The sequence below is a fragment of the Megalobrama amblycephala genome, linkage group LG14 (genome assembly GCF_018812025.1).
Source record: "Megalobrama amblycephala isolate DHTTF-2021 linkage group LG14, ASM1881202v1, whole genome shotgun sequence".
Taxonomy (NCBI): domain Eukaryota; kingdom Metazoa; phylum Chordata; class Actinopteri; order Cypriniformes; family Xenocyprididae; genus Megalobrama; species Megalobrama amblycephala.
The window spans coordinates 48499261-48517738 of record NC_063057.1 but is presented as its reverse complement, the minus strand read 5'-3'; the positions used below and the strand labels follow the sequence as shown (position 1 = coordinate 48517738).

Below are 18478 nucleotides of genomic sequence, written 5' to 3'. Positions count from 1 at the left end.
GGTGGTGCTGTTGGCGTAACTTGTAGTGGTAGTGGATTTGTATTCTTGCATGACGCACACAACTTCTCCAGAGCAAGCAACTCCCACATTTTCCTCACAATTTGTGCGAGTCACTCAATAAGCAAGTTTTCTGTGTTTATTTATTATATTAATCTCATGAACAGAACACTAGCTTACATTATATGGCTGTCTGTCTTTATTTTTTCCTCACACTCCGAAAAATAATAGTTCTCTACTGACATCTGTGATTCCATAGACGCCTTAAATCTACAAGGACTCCTTTCTTTGCACAAAAGGTTCTTGATATTGGAAAAGGGTTCTTCAGATTATTAAAATTTCTTCACAACTAAGAAAAAATGTTTTTTTTGTTTTTTGTTTTTTAAGAACTGTTCCATGAAAGGTTCTTTGTGGAACCCAAAATGGTTTATTTTTAAGAGTGCAAGATGATAATAATATTATTTTGATTAATTCATTGAATTGTACACTCTAAAAAATGGTGCTATATAGGCCTAGTACTAAAAGTGGTTCTTTGGCTCGTAATCATAGGGGAACCACTTTAAGTGCTGTATAGCACCAAATCTTGGTGCTTCAGTGGTTCTTCAGTGGTTCTTCACCGGTTCTTTGGGATGACTGAGGTGCTATATAGCACCGCTACCATATACAGAATCTGTTTAGCCCCTGTATGGTTCTTCAGCGGTTCTTCAGTGGCTCTTTGGGGTGGTTAAGGTATAGCACCACTGCTGTACAAAGAACCTGTTAAGCCCCTTTAAAGGTTCTTTAAGGGCCAAAGAACCACTGTTGGTGCTGTTTAGCACCATTTTTGTTGAAGAAATAAAATACGATATGGCACCTCTCATGGGTTCTACATAGCACCATTTGACAAAGATGCTGTAGAGCACCTTTAAAGATATGGTGCTACATAGCACCAAAAGTGGTTCCCCTATGATTACGAGTCAAGAACCACTTTTAGTGCTATATAGCACTTTTTTTTAGAGTGGAATTCCATGCCAACCTCATTCTCCAAATGTGAAGTTTTCCTGTCTTTGCTGCCATCTACAGGATTCATGGGCTTTATTGATCGTGATATGGGACAGGTTCCTGACAGGTTGGATTTCTGCACATCTGAGTTTAATCGACTTTGATTCTGGTGAGCTCCTCGTGTGTCCTGTCAACTATGGCGAGGAAGTGAGTTTGGTTTGAACAGGGTTCACATATGACTTTGTGAAGTTACAATAAGTGAAAGTAAGGGCTGTTTGCTAAATGGATAATGAAAATTCCTTGCTTACATGCTCAAAATGTATAGATAATTTGTAGCTAAGACTAAAAAACTACTCTGCCTCAGTGACCTTGGCCTTTATTTATTTATTTACTTTTCTTGAAGGTTTTCTAGAAGAGCAAAGGACACCAAAGCTGTTCAAACATGAGACCAGTTACAAGATCATTGCTTATAAACGTAAAATCAACTTTCTGAATGTATTACACAATTATTGTATACTATATCAAATATAGATGACAAATGAGCAAAACACAGCGGAACGCCCATACCAATAGCCTAAATATTCATGGGTATCCAGATAATGACATAAAAGAGTGTATTCAGCAACAAATGCAATGTATTACAATAAAAAAAGTTACATCACTTTACTATAATGTTTTTAAGAAGCTTCTCTTATTTCTCTTATTTGTTTCCTGGTGCAAATATTGGCACAATATTCTTACGTCTCACACTTCCGGTAGATGGTAAACATTCAGGGATTATGAATAATCTTGCTTTAAATCATCACATTATCTGTGGGAAACATGTCCAAACACGTTTGCTTTCATTTTAAAAATAGGCTACAGGTTGATTAATTTAAATTTAACAAACTTCTTTTCTTTTTAATATTTTGCTAAGAAGTGTGTCTGTGCTGTCTTTCTTTATAATAAATACCACTTTGTTTAGTGTTTTTATATGATGTGACATTCAGACATTTTTAGCAATGGCTTATATGTGTCCAAATATACTTATTGAGGTCACTGACTGTATGTCAGATGACCATATGAATGCATTTTACATTACATTATGCATTTGGGAGACGCTTTTATCCAAAGCGACTTACATTGCATTATACTATTTGTATCTGAGTATGTGCAATCCCTGGGATCGAACCCATGATCTTTGGCATTGCTAGTGCCATGCTCTAACCACTGAGCTACAGGAAAGGAATGCAAATATGGTGTATGAATATAAGAACACACAAAGTGGTGTGTAAGAAATACCAGAAAGAAAGGGAATAACCTTTTGCTCAGACCAGCCACAGAATTGCTGGGGCAGATGATTGGGCAATATTCTGGGTAATATTAACCAATTAACCCTTGAATTTATATGACTTTGATCTTTTTTATCTAATGCATTTATGGGGTCACTCTCACAAAAACGTATCCTGGTCATCTTTCAGCATAAATTCAAAAGAAAAAAAAAAGAATCCTATATTTTAAAGACTATTGATTGATTGATTGATTTAATCATTAATTTGATTTGAAAATGCACATATTCATTCATAATACTGTCATTGATACAATATTACAATTTTTTTCACTGTACACACACAATATTTATTTTTACATTTAAATAAACAATTGTCTGTAAATGATTTGTTCAACTTATGAACAAAAGGGTGTGATATGTGTCATTCCATTCCAGGTATTGTGTTTGTACATCTGCTGGACAGGTTTCAAAGGTTCCTGCCTCTATTTTTTGGCTATGCGGGGCACAACAAATATTGACGAGGCTCAGAGGTCTCAGAGTCTGCAGAGGCTGATCATTGAGCCTCAGTCAGTGTGTGTATGTGTATGGGTAGTGCTGGTCGTTTTGTTGTGTGTTAAGAGGATTTTTCTCTGGCTCCATGAAGACTCCAGTTCTTCTGTGCATCCTGCTCTTTTCTCAGAGCTGGGCTTTCGAGTTTATCATCGATGGGGAGTGGGAAAGTGAAATGGTAAGACGGAAAGTGTGAGAAAAAGAGGCAAATTTATTTGTATGAGTGTTTTTGTGAGTTGATTGAATGTGTATTTAAATTGAAAGCTATATTGTGTATTATTTTGTTAGTCAGGTCCTTTGGATCAGTACCACAAGTCTGGGAGATACAGGGTAAGTTTACATATTAAGCTTCAATATGAAATTGAAAATGTTAAAAGGAGGATTCTGAACAAAAAAATACTCCAATACACTGCAGAATATCTTTATGTTAATAATTTATGTACTTGTTTTCAAGATGTTAAAGCAGTTTTTGAGATGTTTTTTTAATGTGATGACAGTGTCATTGAGGCCTTCATTGATTACCATTGATCAAAGAGTCAGGTGTAAGTCCACCAGTCCATGCAGTAGTGTCAGATGTCACGCAACTGTTTTGATGTAAAAATGTAATTAAATACATTTACATTTGCACATGCCCCAAATGCCAGTAACATGGTTGCAAAAATTGCAAAAGTTATATAAATTGATATAAAAAGTTATAAATATTAACCCACTCATGCCATATAAATGAATGACCTCCTGAGGCTGACAATTAACATTCTTTTTTATTTTATTGTAATCTCTTCCGTTCATTGACCATTTGTTGGGGGAAAATATTCACATCCTATTTTTTATAGTCTATTTTGGAAAGTTCCTGGAAATGTAACAATCTTTTCATCTGAAACAAAATAGATAGTAAATGGGTCAAGGTTTTTAACCTGGTAACATAGGAGTTAACATTACAGTTTTATCAATGTATCATCATTTGAATATGGTCAATTGTTTTTGTTTGTTTTTAATACATTTATACAACATGGTCCCATTTTTCTCTCTTTTTTGTGTGTAGAGAAATGTTTTGACCAGTGGAGAAGAAGAGAATTTTGAGGTAATCATGCTCTTGTTGTTCCACTTTATTCTTATCTACTAATCGATTTGTTCAAAGACACTACGGTTATTGACTTCCCCTCTGCTTCTGTTCTACTTCAGCAAGAGACATTTATTCTCCAGATTAGTTTTAGTTTCTAAGTTCCTATATATATATTATTACTTTAGTTTCTATCAGTGTTGGTTCAAGTTACTCTAAAAAAGTAATTAATTACTAGTTGAGAAAACTCAAATATCTATCTATCTATCTATCTATCTATCTATCTATTGGTTTCAATGGAGCTACGATCAACTTAAGCTTATGATGCTTTTGGGAAACACTGCCCAGTTCAGTTCACATACAATGGTGTCAATACAGGCAGATCAAAAACATTGTTGAATATCAAGTGTCCCCAACTAAGCGAGCCAGAGGCAACAGTGGCAAGGAACCCAAACTCCATCAGGTGACAAAAATGGAGAAAAAAAAAAAAAAAAAACCTTGGGAGAAACACTCAGTTGGGGGGTCAGTTCTCCTCTGGACAGCAACGAACAGTGCATGATTATGTTGCAGGCTGCATTACGGATTACAAGTGAGATTTGGATCGGATCAGTCAAAATATTTAATCCAGTTCCATCTATCTAATAGTCTATGGTAGGCAATTTTACACAACCTAAAATGTCACAAAAATAGCATTTCAAAATAGAAAAGGAAATTTCGTCAAGACAAACTAAGATGTTTCCAAGGTACTAAAATGGTTGCCAGACAGTTCCTTTTATTTAATGTTAATAGTTTGATTTATGTATTGCGCTCTGTTTGTGTTTTTATGCAGGCAATTCAAGGCAGTGACATCACAGTTAAGAGCTATAAGGTGGAGAGCAGAATCACGTCGCGGTTCGCTCACACCACAGTCAAGAGCTCTGTGGTCAACTCAGGCCCAAAGGCCCAGAGCATCGGCTTCAACGTGCAGATCCCCAAACGGGCCTTCATTAACAACTTCACCATGTGAGAGCATTAACACAGACACACGTACACATAAAAACACATGAAATTCTTGGATGACAGGTAGCTGCTTTTCAGGAATGTCAATGGGATCACATTCGTCGGCTCAGTGATGGAGAAGATAGTGGCACGAAACCTTTACGCTCAAGCAAGAGCTCATGGGAAAGCAGCCGGCATCGTCAGGTACAGCTTTGCATCAGTCTATTCATGCTGCAATACTGAAGTTTTTACTGTATTGGCTACATATTAAAATGTGCATATATAATATATACAGTGCACAGCATAAATGAGTACACCCCCTCTTAGAAGACATGTTAGGGTTCTTTAGAGATATAATGTTCTAGCAAGTCTGCATAATCAATTACCAAAGAAGCATGTCAAAATTATTCAGGAAAATAAGATTTTCTTGTCAAGGTGATAAAATGTTGTGTAGCAAAAATGAGTACACCCTCCTGAAAGTTACTAAATAAAACGAAATAAAAATGTTCTGGTGTAAGTTTAAGGCAATGTTTGATCAACAGGTAAGTATGTTGAAATAATCAGGCCTTCATTTTAAGCTTTCATTTAGTGATGAGGGATTTTTTTGCTAGAAAAAGAGCAGGAGAAATACCAAGCGAGTGTCTCAGAGCCAGCAAAAGCTATGAAAAGAGTGACTGTTTATCTCACAGAGTAAGATGCAGTCTGCAGAAATGACATGGTTGTTGTTCTCACTGGAACTACCTACTGCAGCCAAAGCACAATAAAGTCAGTTAGCCATTTCCAAAGCCCATATTTACAAAATATAGATTCTGGGAATCAATACTCTGGTCTCATGAGACCAAATCAATCATTTTGGATCTAACCGCATCTAAAATGTTATGGTGTTGCTAGAGGAGGAGTACAGCGAGAAGTGCCTGGTTCCCACAGTAAAGTTCAGTGGTAGTAAAGCTCTTATATAGGGATGTATGAGTGTGAGGGAGTTGTGCTTTATCAATGCTTTCATGAATACACACACCACTGTGTAATTTAATACTCAAACTTGAAACAGAAGATGTTACCCTTTCCTCATTCCCTGCATTGTTGGGCATTTTTTCAACATGACAATGAGGATACATGTCTTACATGGAAACATGTATTGCACTCAATCTTAACACTCTTGAGCACCTGTGGGGATTCTGTAGAGACGAGTTGAGCAACACTCCCCAGTAAAGATCAGGGTATTTAAGGAGCTTATCATCCAGGAGTTAAACAGGACAAATGTGACAATTTGTCATGAACTTATACACTCCATGCCAAGAAGGGTCAGGGCAGTATATTCAAAATTATGGAGGGCATACTATTGTTTAATTAAATCTAGGGTGTACTCATTTCTGCAATCCTTAATACTCATTTATGCTGTGCACTATATATATATATATATATATATATATATATATATATATATATATATATATATATATATATATATATATATATATATATATATATATATATATATAAATATATCTTTCTCTCTCTCAGAACTAACTCTCAAGCAATGGAGACCTTTAGGACAGAGGTGCATGTTCCTCCAGGCAGCAAAGTGGAGTTTGAGCTACACTATCAAGAAATGATGCAGAGGAAACTGGGCGAATACCAGCATACTTTACACATCCAACCTGGACGCCTGGTTCCACTGCTGCAGGTCAGTCACACACACACACACACACACACACACACACACACACACACACACACACACACACACACACACACACACACACACACACACACACATGAACTGACTAGTGTGATGTGATGTGTTTTTGTGGATGTTTGTATGTCCTCAGGTTGACGTGTATATATTTGAGCCTAAAGGTATCAAGTTTGTCACGGCCCCTAACACACTGGGAGAGCAATTTTCAGATATAACTAAAATCACCCGCACAAAAGACAAAGCCCACGTTGTGTTCAGACCAACTCTGCAGCAGCAGCGAAAGTGTGAAAACTGCACGGAAAGTGCAGTGGATGGCATGTTCACTGTGAAATATGATGTGGAGAGAGAGAGCAATGCTGGAGAACTTCAGGTTTGGATCTACATTCATTTTTACACCTAATAGTTGACATACACAAGCACAATTCCACCAGTTGCTTGTAAAGGAGATTCTTTTTTATCTCAATGAGTGCCATAGGTGCCATAGCTGATGCAGTCTATTTTCTATCTCTCAGGTGTCTGATGGTCATTTCGTTCACTTCTTCGCTCCATCTGATCTCACACCTCTTTCGAAAAACATAGTTTTTGTTATTGATGTGAGTGGAAGCATGTGGGGGCTGAAGATGAAACAGGTATGGATGTGTTTACCTGCAGATATCAGGAGATATATCATGTAATATATCATCAGTATATGGTTTTTGTTAAATATGGTGTGTGATGATCCATTAGAGAAAAATTCTCAGTATAGATGCGCCTTCTTGTGGAAGCAGTGGAGAACTGCATTTTTAATTGTATTAACACTCCCATGCTGCCACCATGTGGTCATCAAGAAAATTGTAGGGTGCCTATTTAAAGTGATCATGAAATTAACTTTGTTAAAACTAATTTTCATATTTTTAGTGCACTATTAATCAGAGATTTTTATTTATTGAATGAGATTTTTTTTTTTGAGTACCTAAATTTGTTTAGAGTTGTATGCTACATTATTCTTAATGAGCGAGAGTGAAAGATACCTAATGGCCATTTTTGTTTTGTAGACAGTGGAGGCGATGAAGGCTATTCTGGAGGATCTGTCAATGGACGACTACTTCAGCATCATAGATTTCAATCACAATGTCCGTTGCTGGAGTGAAGATCTGGTACAAGCTTCCTCCATCCAGGTGGACGAAGCTAAGAAGTACATCCAAAGCATCAAGCCCAATGGAGGTGAGAGAGACTTTCCGTTGGAGTTTCTGTTTTGCTTCACTGCTTATAATTTGAAAAACTTTAGTCTCCTTAAATATCAGATAATTTGACTACTTTTTTTTTTTTTATCTTAAAGGGTTAGTTCACCCAAAAATGAAAATAATGTCATTAATTACTCACCCTCATGTCGTTCTACATCCATAAGACTTTCATTTATCATGTTCACAAATTAAGATATTTTTGATTAAATCCGATGGCTAAGGGAGGCCTACATAGACAGCAATGGTACTTCCTCTCTCAAGATCCATAAAGGTACTAAAAATATATTTAAATCAGTTCATGTGAGTACATTGGTTCTACCTTAATATTATAAAGCGATGAGAATATTTTTTGTGTGCCAAAAAAAAAACAAAATAACGACTTTTTAACAATATCTAGTGATGGATGATTTCATAACACTGCTTCATGAAGCTTCGGAGCTTTATGAATCGAATCAGTGAATCGGAGCGCCAAAGTCACGTGATTTCAGCAGTTTGGCGGTTTGATACATGATCCAAATCACTAATTCGACTCAAAAGATTCGTAACGCTCTGAAGCAGTGTTTTGAAATCGACCATCACTAGATATTGTTAAAAAGTCGTTTCTGGGTTTTTTTGGCGCACAAAAAATATTCTCGCCGCTTTATAATATTAAGGTTGAACCACTGTACTCACATGAACTGATTTAAATATGTTTTTAGTACCTTTATGGATCTTGAGAGAGGAAGTACCATTGCTGGCTATGCAGGCCTCACTGAGTCATCAGATTTAATCAGAAATATCTTAATTTGTGTTCTGAAGATGAACAAAGGTCTTACGGGTGTGGAACGACACGAATTAATGACATTATTTTCATTTTTGGGTGAACTAACCCTTTAAAGGGTTTCACCCAAAAATGAAATTTCTGTCATTAAGTACTCATTCTCATATCGTCACAAATCCGTAAGACCTTTGTTCATCTTTGGAACACAAATTAAGATATTTTTGATGAAATTCGAGGGTTTCTGAACCACACATGGGCAAAAATGTCATTGCACCTTTTGAGGTCCAAAAGGTAGTAAAGACATTGTTAATATACTCCATGTGACTGCAGTGGTTCAACCTTAATGTTATGAAGCAATATATTTTTTGTGTGCAAAAACAAAACAAAAATAACAACTTTATTCAACAATTTATTCTCTCCCCTGTCATTCTCCTACACCGTTGATGTAGCGAAGGCAGTGCAGCGCTTCCGTGTTTACGTCCGACTGATGCCGGATCTGTATTGGCTGACGCTGTACATGCGAGCAGCACAACGCATGCGTGTGACGCAGGAGCCAGCCAATAATGAGCCGCTGTTCTGACGTAGAACACGGAAGCGCTGGACGGTGTTCACTACGTCAACAGCATAGGAGAATGACAGGGGAGAGAAGAAATTGTTGAATAAAGTCATTTTCGTTATCAAAGTTATCAATAATTATTTTTGTTTTGTTTTTGCGCACAAAAATTCTCGTCACTTCATAACAGTAAAGGCTCCGGTATACTTCAAACGAACTACTTTTTCGTTCTTCGTTTAGGGGTAAAACGAAGTTCGAAATGTGTGACCAGCGATATACTGTAAACGAACATCTGACACCACCCACACTGCTAAGAGCGACGTTTAGATGAATATGTAAATATGTGCCATGCACTTTCTTCTCAGTAACAAAATAAGCACAACAAAAATGAGAAAACAGTAAGCATTTATTATAGAAAGCATAAGAAAAGCGTCTGATCATAACAGCATGGGAATGTTAGCACTAGCTCTGCAAAGTAGCACTCCAGTCACATCACATCTTCATATAGCACTTTATTCAATGGATTGCTTAAAATCAAGCAGCTTTACAGTATCAAACATGAAAAACAGTGTTAGTGCCTCATTTTTTTACAGGCACAACTTCATTTTGTACTATAAAGCAGCTATCTAGTCTGTTCATGTTTTCACCCGCGGAGATCTTACCTCAACGAACTCTACAGATCAAATGAGTCAGAGACGCGGTCCACGCAAGTGAAGGCGGAGCCTCAGCACACACCTCCTGTTACGTTATTGTCACTGACCAATGGTAGTAAGAAGGTGTTTTGGTGCTGGAACAAACTTTTCCTGAAAGTTAGCTTTGGCAAGCCGTTTCGAACTTCCACAAAGAACACAAAAACGAACTTCGTTTTGGCCTGATTTTGTTCGAAATGACGTCACATCAGTTCTGTCTTCGATTTCGTTTGAAGTATACCGGGGCCTTTAGGTTGATCCACTGCAGTTACGTGGACTATTTTAATGTCTTTAGTGCCTTTCTGGACCTCAAAGGGGGCAATGACGTTAATGCCTATGTGTGGTTCAGAAACCCTCAGATTTCGTCAAAAATATCTTAATTTGTGTTCTGAAGATGAATGAAGGTCTTACGGGTTTGGATTGACATGAGGGTGAGTAATTAATGACAGAAATTTCATTTTTGGGTGAACTAACCCTTTAAACTAAAACTATTAAAAAACATTTACAATAATTTAAATAAAATAGACATTAACTTAAAAAAAAGTATTGATTCTAAAATAGCGCTGGGTGTAAAATGTCATTTGGTGATACTCCCCAAGAACGTAATGCAAGGGTTGTAAATGTAATAGATGGTTGCAATACATGATTTTTTGGAGTTATTGAAACATTTCCTAAACATTAGTCATTGATCCATGTAACATTTGACCCCAGGCACAAACATCAATGAAGCTTTACTGAGAGCAGTGCAGATGCTGGTGAGAGCGTCCAATCAGGGACTGATCGACCCACGTTCTGTCTCTATGATCATCCTGGTATCAGATGGAGACCCAACAGTGGGTAAGAATAATTAACAAGTCCACCCTTATTACCTGGAGTTTCCTGTTTGTCCTCAAGTGATCTACTGTTTCTCTCTTCACGTCTTGTTTAGGAGAAATAAAGCTGAGCACTATTCAGAAAAACGTGAAACGCGTGATGAGGGAGGATTTTTCCCTGTTCTCTCTTGGTATTGGCTTTGATGTTGACTTCGACTTCCTGGAGCGAATTGCCATGGACAACAGGGGCGTTGCCCAGAGGATTTACGCCAATCATGATGCTGCGGAGCAGTTAAAGGTTCATTTTGACATAGTGTCATGATAAATCCCATGGCCCTGTCCCAAATGGAACCCTAAGCCCTCGCTATCCTTCTCCGAGTCCATACTTTCGTAAGGTAATGCCGCTTTGACTGTCGGGTAGAAGTCTGCTGCACCGCTCACTTCAGTGCAGGATCTGCAAAAATGTGCATCGAAGGCACATATCCTCCGCAAAGGGGGTGCTCGCGAGTACCCTTCTGAAACCTAAAATGACAAATGGATCCGTTAAGTCTTGTGGATTGTAAGTTCACAAGACCCATTTTGGGACAGGGCCCATCTCATCAATGTTAATCCTTTTTTACCTAACTGCGACAGGACCTTTTAATTGATCACTTGGATTTTATTTCTGAAGTTTTGCACTTGCTAATACGCCCACAGCAAAATCTCATTGGTTTAAAGGTGCCCAAGAATGCTTTTTCACAAGATGTAATATAAGTCTAAGGTGTCCCCTGAATGTGTCTGTGAAGTTTCAGCTCAAAATACCCCATAGATTTTTTTAAATTAATTTTTTTAACCGCCGCCCCTTTAATTCGCGTACTCCCTGCCACACGAGCTCTCGATTATATTACAGCACATTTACAAAGTTCACACAGCTAATATAACCCTCAAATGGATCTTTACAAGATGTTCGTCATGCATGCTGCATGCATGCTTCGAATTATGTGAGTAAAGTATTTATTTTGATGTTTATATTTGATTCTCTATGAGTTTGAGGCTGTGCTCCGTGGCTAACGGCTAATGCTACACTGTTGGAGAGATTTATAAAGAATGAAGTTGTGTTTATGAATTATACAGACTGCAAGTGTTTAAAAATGAAAATAGCGACGGCTCTTGTCTCCGTGAATTCAGTAAGAAACGATGGTAACTTTAACCTCATTTAACAGTACATTAGCAACATGCTAACGAAACATTTAGATAGACAATTTACAAATATCACTAAAAATATCATGCTATCATGGATCATGTCAGTTATTATTGCTCCATCTGCCATTTTCGCTGTTGTTCTTGCTTACCTAGTCTGTTGATTCACCTGTGCAGATCCAGACGTTACTGGCTGCCCTTGTCTAATGCCTTTCATAATGTTGGGAACATGGGCTGGCATATGCAAATATTGGGGCGTACACCCCGACTGTTACGTAACAGTCGGTGTTATGTTGAGATCCGCGTGTTTTCCGGAAGTCTTTTAAACAAATGAGATTTACATAAGAAAGAGAAAGCAATGGAGTTTGAAACTCAAGAGTTCAGTACATGGAAAAGACATACATTGTTATTCAACTGTGCCAAGGTAAATTCAAATTTTGAATCTAGGGCACCTTTAAATTCCTCCTATACATAACTATACATTAAACATAAAATATTTTATGATGGTCTGTTATTGTGCCACATTGTACAACATTTTCATATTATTTATATTTATTTATAGACACATTTATACTTTTAGGAAAAAAAATAATCATTAAAATGAATCATATTATAACAATATATATATATATATATATATATATATATATATATATATATATATATATATATATATATATATATATAAATATAGCGCAATAGCCTAAATATAATGTCTTTATATATTAAGTGATATAAAAAAGACAAAAATATATGCAATTTTTTTTTTATATCTTACTATTGCAAACTAGGTCAGCCAATATAATAAAATAATTATATTAATTGAAAATCATTAATCGCATGGTTTTCAAAGCAGATTGAGACATTATTAATATCAAATATATTGCAATAAACATATTTAATTATCATTTTAGTTTGTAAAAATTACTCAGATTTTCCATGAACTCCAGTTTGAAAACCCCTTTAATAAAATGTCTGCAATAAAAATAGATTTTGATTAATTCCAAATTATATTCTCACAATATGTTAACAGTTGTCTCATTTGAGTCTATTTTTATTGCTCTGGAATCTTATGAAATATAACTTTTTTTTGTTCACTCGTTTTTTCTTTCTCCCCAGGCATTTTACAGTCAGGTCTCCTCTCCTCTCCTGAGGACCATCACCATTCATTTTCCTGAGAACACCGTGAATAACGTCACTCAGAATCGTTTTGACAAGTTCTTCAGTGGTTCTGAGCTGATAGTGGCTGGAAAACTCCAACCATCAGACCTCACCACGCTGCAAAGCTTCACCACCGCTTCTGCTGTGAGCCACACGTCATGTTTGTTTCAGTTCAGATTTTAAAATTCGCTTTTCATGCATTCTTTAGTAATGATGTTTTTCTTCTCTAGGCCAACATGGACATGAACATTCAGACAGAGGCGTATATTCAGGAGTTGGACTCTGCGCTCAGCACACATCAACATTCCTTCAACGGATTTGCTCGGCAGATGTGGGCCTACATTACTGTCAATCAGCTATTGGCCGAACGGTGAGAGAAACAACAAACCTGTGTTCACTTCAAGAGGAGCTTTGTTAGATTTGAGGCCATCTATATGTAAAATTTCTAATATAAATAATTTTTGGTAGATTCATTTTAGATGAAGACTCATTTAATGTGTTTCTCATGGATCATAATAGGAAATTAGACAAAATGATAAGTATAAGAGAACCGTGGTGGATGAAGTAAACAAATCAAGTACTTGAGTAAAAATACAGAAACCCTAATACAATATTAATCAAGTGAAAGTATGAGCACTCATTGTCAAATTTACTTGAGTAAAAGTACACATTTTTAATGTACTTAAAGGGTTAGTTCACCCAAAAATGAAAATTATGTCATTAATGACTCACCCTCATGTCGTTCCACACCCGTAAGATCTTCGTTCATCTTTGGAACACAGTTTAAGATATTTTAGATTTAGTCCGAGAGCTTTCTGTCCCTCCATTGAAAATGTATGTACTAAAGGTAATAAAAACATCATCAAAGTTATCCATGTGACATCAGAGGGTCAGTTAGAAGTTTTTGAAGCATTGAAAATACATTTTGGTCCAAAAATAACAAAAAGTACGACTTTATTCAGCAAGTAATTATCATAAATTGTGTAAGTCATCTCGCCTCACCAATGTTGCTCCTGTTGCGTGTCTTCAAACTGGCAACCCGCGAGAGTGTAGATCCTGAGGAGGAGGGGGCAGGGCGAACAGTATTTTGAATTTGAACTGCAGTACCCATTTCACCAACTAGCTGACATTCTATAATAGAACCCCTTTAAGTATATAGAAACAGAGTAAACTTTGTTACTGTCCACCACTGCTCATTAGGGCTGGGAGTGGACAATGCATCGATTCTTGATTCACGATACAAAGAATCTGGAGTGATTCTGATATTTTCCGATGTATCGCAATCCTCTTTCGAATCGATTCTGAGCTTGGATTCTAACAGCAGATGGCACTACATGCTTTAGAAACACCTGTACTCTGCTTGCTTCCAGTTCCTTTACACACACCACTTAAACCTAAACTAATCATTCATAAAGTTTGAAAATGTTGAAGCGGTTTACAGGGGTGTTCGCAGTGGGCTGTGATTACATTAATCTTGTCATAAAAGCATTCTGAGCTGAGGTCCAAGTATATTTAACCACTTTCAGACCCCAGCACTCTTCTTCGTGAGCATTTGAGTGTGCGGTTAAAAACTAGCCTAGAGCGCCATCTGCTGTTAAAACTAAGCTCAGAATCGATTCAAGAGAGAAAATATCAGAATCGATCCAGAATCATTGTATCGCAAATTAAGAATCAATGTATTGTTCCAGCCCTACTACTCATGAATATTAATTGCATTTGCATGGTCCAACCTGATTTGCTAAAAAGTAGATATTGGTTAATATGCCCTGGTACTGGTATATTTCCAGGGTTCTCAGAAGCAGTTGTTGGCCAAACTTCTATAGTGGTGAATGCAAACTGTAACAAATGTCCTTTTTTCATTCCAATTTGCTCCAATAGCAAAAGAAAAAAAAAAAAATTAAGAGATTGATTAGGTTGAGCGAAAGATGTAAAATTTGCTATCACTCCCTCGGCCGTTACACATTGTATTAAACACTCACACAGCAGCGTTAACCAGTTTTCTGTAATTTAAAAGGTTAGTTCACCCAAAATGAAACTATAAACTGTCATTTATTACTCACGCTCATGCCGTTCCACAACCGTAAGACCTTCGTTAATCTTTGGAACGCAAATTGAGATATTTTTGTTGAAATCCGATGGCTCCGTGAAGCCTGCATAGGGAGCAATGACATTTCCTCTCTCAAGATCCATAAAGGTACTAAAAACATATTTAAATCAGTTCATACGAGTACAGTGGTTCAATATTAATATTATACAGGGAGTGCAGAATTATTAGGCAAGTTGATTTTCTGATCATATTTTTTTCCCAAGCACATTTTACCAATTCCAATCCACATCAATCTTAATAACTACTATTAATATTGTTTTTAATCATTTATAAGTGATATATAATTGTTCATGAAGGCTGGAAATGAAAAATGCCTTATATTCAGGTGTGCAGAATTATTAGGCAAGTTTTCTTTTACAGGCAAAATGAGCCAAAAAAGAGATTTAACTCAGACTGAAAAGTCAAAAATTATTAAATACTCATGAGAAGGACGCAATACTAATGCAATACTAGAAATTGCAAAGTTAAAGCATGACCAAGGGACAGCAAAATGCTCATTGGGTCAGCGGGGTCAGACAAAAACAGGTGGAAAAGAAAAGACACGTTAACTGCAAAATAATTAAGAATTAAGGTGAAGAATTAAGTGTGAAACCATCAGGAACCCTTTAGTCTCCAGCGCCACCATTTTCCAGAACTGCAACCTACCTGGAGTCTCCAGAAGTGCAAGGTGTCAGGATCTCAGAGACTTAGGTTAGCTAAAGAATCCTAAAAAATGACCCGCACTTGATAAGAATCACAAGCTGAAGTGTTATAAAATACATGAAGACTGGGTTTTTATAGGCCTTATAAACAGACAGCTTGAGAGTGACTCCTGAAGGACCAGCACCACATCCTCTTGTACCACTGTTTGAAGAATTTATCTTCCAGAATCTGGCAGTAAGTTTTGGAAGATCATTTTTAGTCCATCTCTGCAAGACAGACATTTCAGGATAAGAGATGGACTAAAAGTGAACTCAAACACCTTACTGCCAGATTCTGGATAAATTCTTCAAACAGTGGTACAAGAGGATGTGGTGCTGGTCCATCAGGAGTCATTCTCAAGCTGTCTGTCTATAAGCCCTATTAAAACCCAGTCTTCATGTATTTTATAACACTTCAGCTTGTGATTCTTATTAAGAGCGGGTCATTTTTTAGGTTTCTTTAGCTAACCCAAGTCTCTGAGATCCTGACACCTTGCACTTCTGGAGACTCCAGGTAGGTTGCAGTTCTGGAAAATGGTGGCGCTGGAGACTAAAGGGTTCCTGATGGTTTCACACTTAATTCTTCACCTTAATTCTTAATTATTTTGCAGTTAACGTGTCTTTTCTTTTCCACCTGTTTTTGTCTGACCCCGCTGACCCAATGAGCATTTTGCTGTCCCTTGGTCATGCTTTAACTTTGCAATTTCTAGTATTGCATAAGTATTGCGTCCTTCTCATGAGTATTTAATAATTTTTGACTTTTCAGTCTGAGTTAAATCTCTTTTTTGGCTCATTTTGCCTGTAAAAGAAAACTTGCCTAATAATTCTGCACACCTGAATATAAGGCATTTTTCATTTCCAGCCTTCATGAACAATTATATATCACTTATAAATGATTAAAAACAATATTAATAGTAGTTATTAAGATTGATGTGGATTGGAATTGGTAAAATGTGCTTGGGAAAAAAATATGATCAGAAAATCAACTTGCCTAATAATTCTGCACTCCCTGTAAAGCGATGAGAATATTTTTGGTGTGCCAAAAAAAAACAAAATAACGACTTATTTAGTGATGGCCGATTTCAAAACACTGCTTCAGGAAGATTCGGAGCATAATGAATCAGTGTATCGAATCAGCTGTTCGGAGCACCAAAGTCACGTGATTTCAGCAGTTTTTCATGATTTGTGATTCGATACTCTGATTCATAATGCTCCGAAGCTTCATGAAGCAGTGTTTTGAAATTGGCCATCACTAAATAAATCATTATTTTGTTTTTTTGGCACACCAAAAATATTCTCGTTGCTTTATAATATTAATATTGAGCCACTGTACTCGCATGAACTGATTTAAATATGTTTTTAGTACATTAATGGATCTTGAGAGAGGAAATTACATTGCTGGCTGTGGAGGCCTTACTGAGTCATCGGATTTCAACAAAAATATCTTAATTTGTGTTCCGAAGTTCAACGAAGGTCTTATGGATGTGGAACGACATGATGGTGAGTAATAAATGACAGAATTTTCATTTTTGGGTGAACTAACCCTTTAATGCAGAGGTAAGAAAACACCAAGTATAGTGTTATAAATGTATAATCTTTTTTTTTTACTATATTAACAATGTTTATAACAGTGGAAATGCATCATCAGTCTGTGAGAAGGGTCCATTGTTCTCATCGTTGCCTCTGTGGAATTCTTGTCATGTAGCTCTCTAGCTTCTACTGCGAACAAGAAGCGTAAGATCACTCAGCGGATCGTGGCCCTGTCTCTGGAGCATCAGTTTGTGACCCCTCTCACTGCCATGCTGGTGGAGGGTCAAGACCAGGGGAGGACTGAACGACTGATCGCAGACTCACCCAAAGACTCCAAACACGGCTGCTGCTCAGGTATCGAATCCAAATGGTTTTTCCTGAAATCCATATTGCAAAATGCATTATTAAATAGAGTATGGAGGATAATTTTTTGTTCTATTTATTATTATAGAGATTATTTCTCTCTTTTTCTTTTCTCAGCCACTGCTTCTTCATCTGGATCAGTTCCAGTGCGACAGTTAGTCTATCAAAAGCCTCCTTGGGTTCTGCCTACACCTGCTCCAACTCTTGGAGAAGCAACTGGAACACATGAAATTATTCCTAATCACGTCATTATTGGTAATGCAGCAGTCAAATGATATTTAGGGTGTTTTCACACTTGGGGCCAGATTTACTAAACTGGGCAAATTAGCATGGGACCGCAATCCCATAAAAGCACAGATGGGACAGGAAAGTTCTGCGGGGGATCTACTGACAATTCACACATTAAAGAACACAGACACAGCTGGATCATTTCCATAATGACCAATGCAATCTACCAAGAGCAGCGCAACTATTGAAGACATGTCAAGCGTAAAATGTGTTTAGACATGCTTTTTTCAGCAATTAAAAATGGCCAAATACCAGTAAAATGACTACCGTAAACCTTATGATTTATTTATTTTGCTTCTGAAAGGAAAACTCTTACAAATGCAAATCAAAGTCCTTTTAAAGGAACACTCCACTTTTTTTGAAAATAGGCTCATTTTCCAACTCCCCTAGAGTTAAACAGTTGAGTTTTACCGTTTTCAAATCCATTCAGCCGATCTCCGGGTCTGGCGGTACCACTTTTAGCATAGCTTAGCATAGTTCATTGAATCTGATGAGACCAATAGCATCTCGCTCAAAAATGACCAAAGAGTTTCGATATTTTTCCTATTTAAAACTTGACTCTTCTGTAGTTGCATCGTGTACTAAGACGGACGGAAAATTAA

General features: G+C 36.9%; 1 protein-coding gene across 1 annotated transcript in view; it reads left to right on the top strand.

Annotated features, from left to right (window-relative positions):
- The first annotated feature begins 2787 nt into the window (after positions 1 to 2787).
- Positions 2788 to 18478, top strand: part of itih2 (inter-alpha-trypsin inhibitor heavy chain 2) — a 24277-nt gene continuing 8586 nt past the window's right edge. Inside the window, exons 1-15 of the mRNA XM_048157204.1 lie at positions 2788 to 2975; positions 3086 to 3127; positions 3840 to 3878; positions 4687 to 4859; positions 4935 to 5039; positions 6357 to 6519; positions 6665 to 6901; positions 7044 to 7160; positions 7566 to 7734; positions 10468 to 10593; positions 10685 to 10866; positions 12867 to 13052; positions 13139 to 13278; positions 17401 to 17579; positions 17706 to 17843. Coding sequence (XP_048013161.1) covers positions 2886 to 2975; positions 3086 to 3127; positions 3840 to 3878; positions 4687 to 4859; positions 4935 to 5039; positions 6357 to 6519; positions 6665 to 6901; positions 7044 to 7160; positions 7566 to 7734; positions 10468 to 10593; positions 10685 to 10866; positions 12867 to 13052; positions 13139 to 13278; positions 17401 to 17579; positions 17706 to 17843 — 2086 coding nt within the window. The 5' untranslated portion in view covers positions 2788 to 2885. The remainder of the gene's footprint in view (positions 2976 to 3085; positions 3128 to 3839; positions 3879 to 4686; positions 4860 to 4934; positions 5040 to 6356; positions 6520 to 6664; positions 6902 to 7043; positions 7161 to 7565; positions 7735 to 10467; positions 10594 to 10684; positions 10867 to 12866; positions 13053 to 13138; positions 13279 to 17400; positions 17580 to 17705; positions 17844 to 18478) is intronic.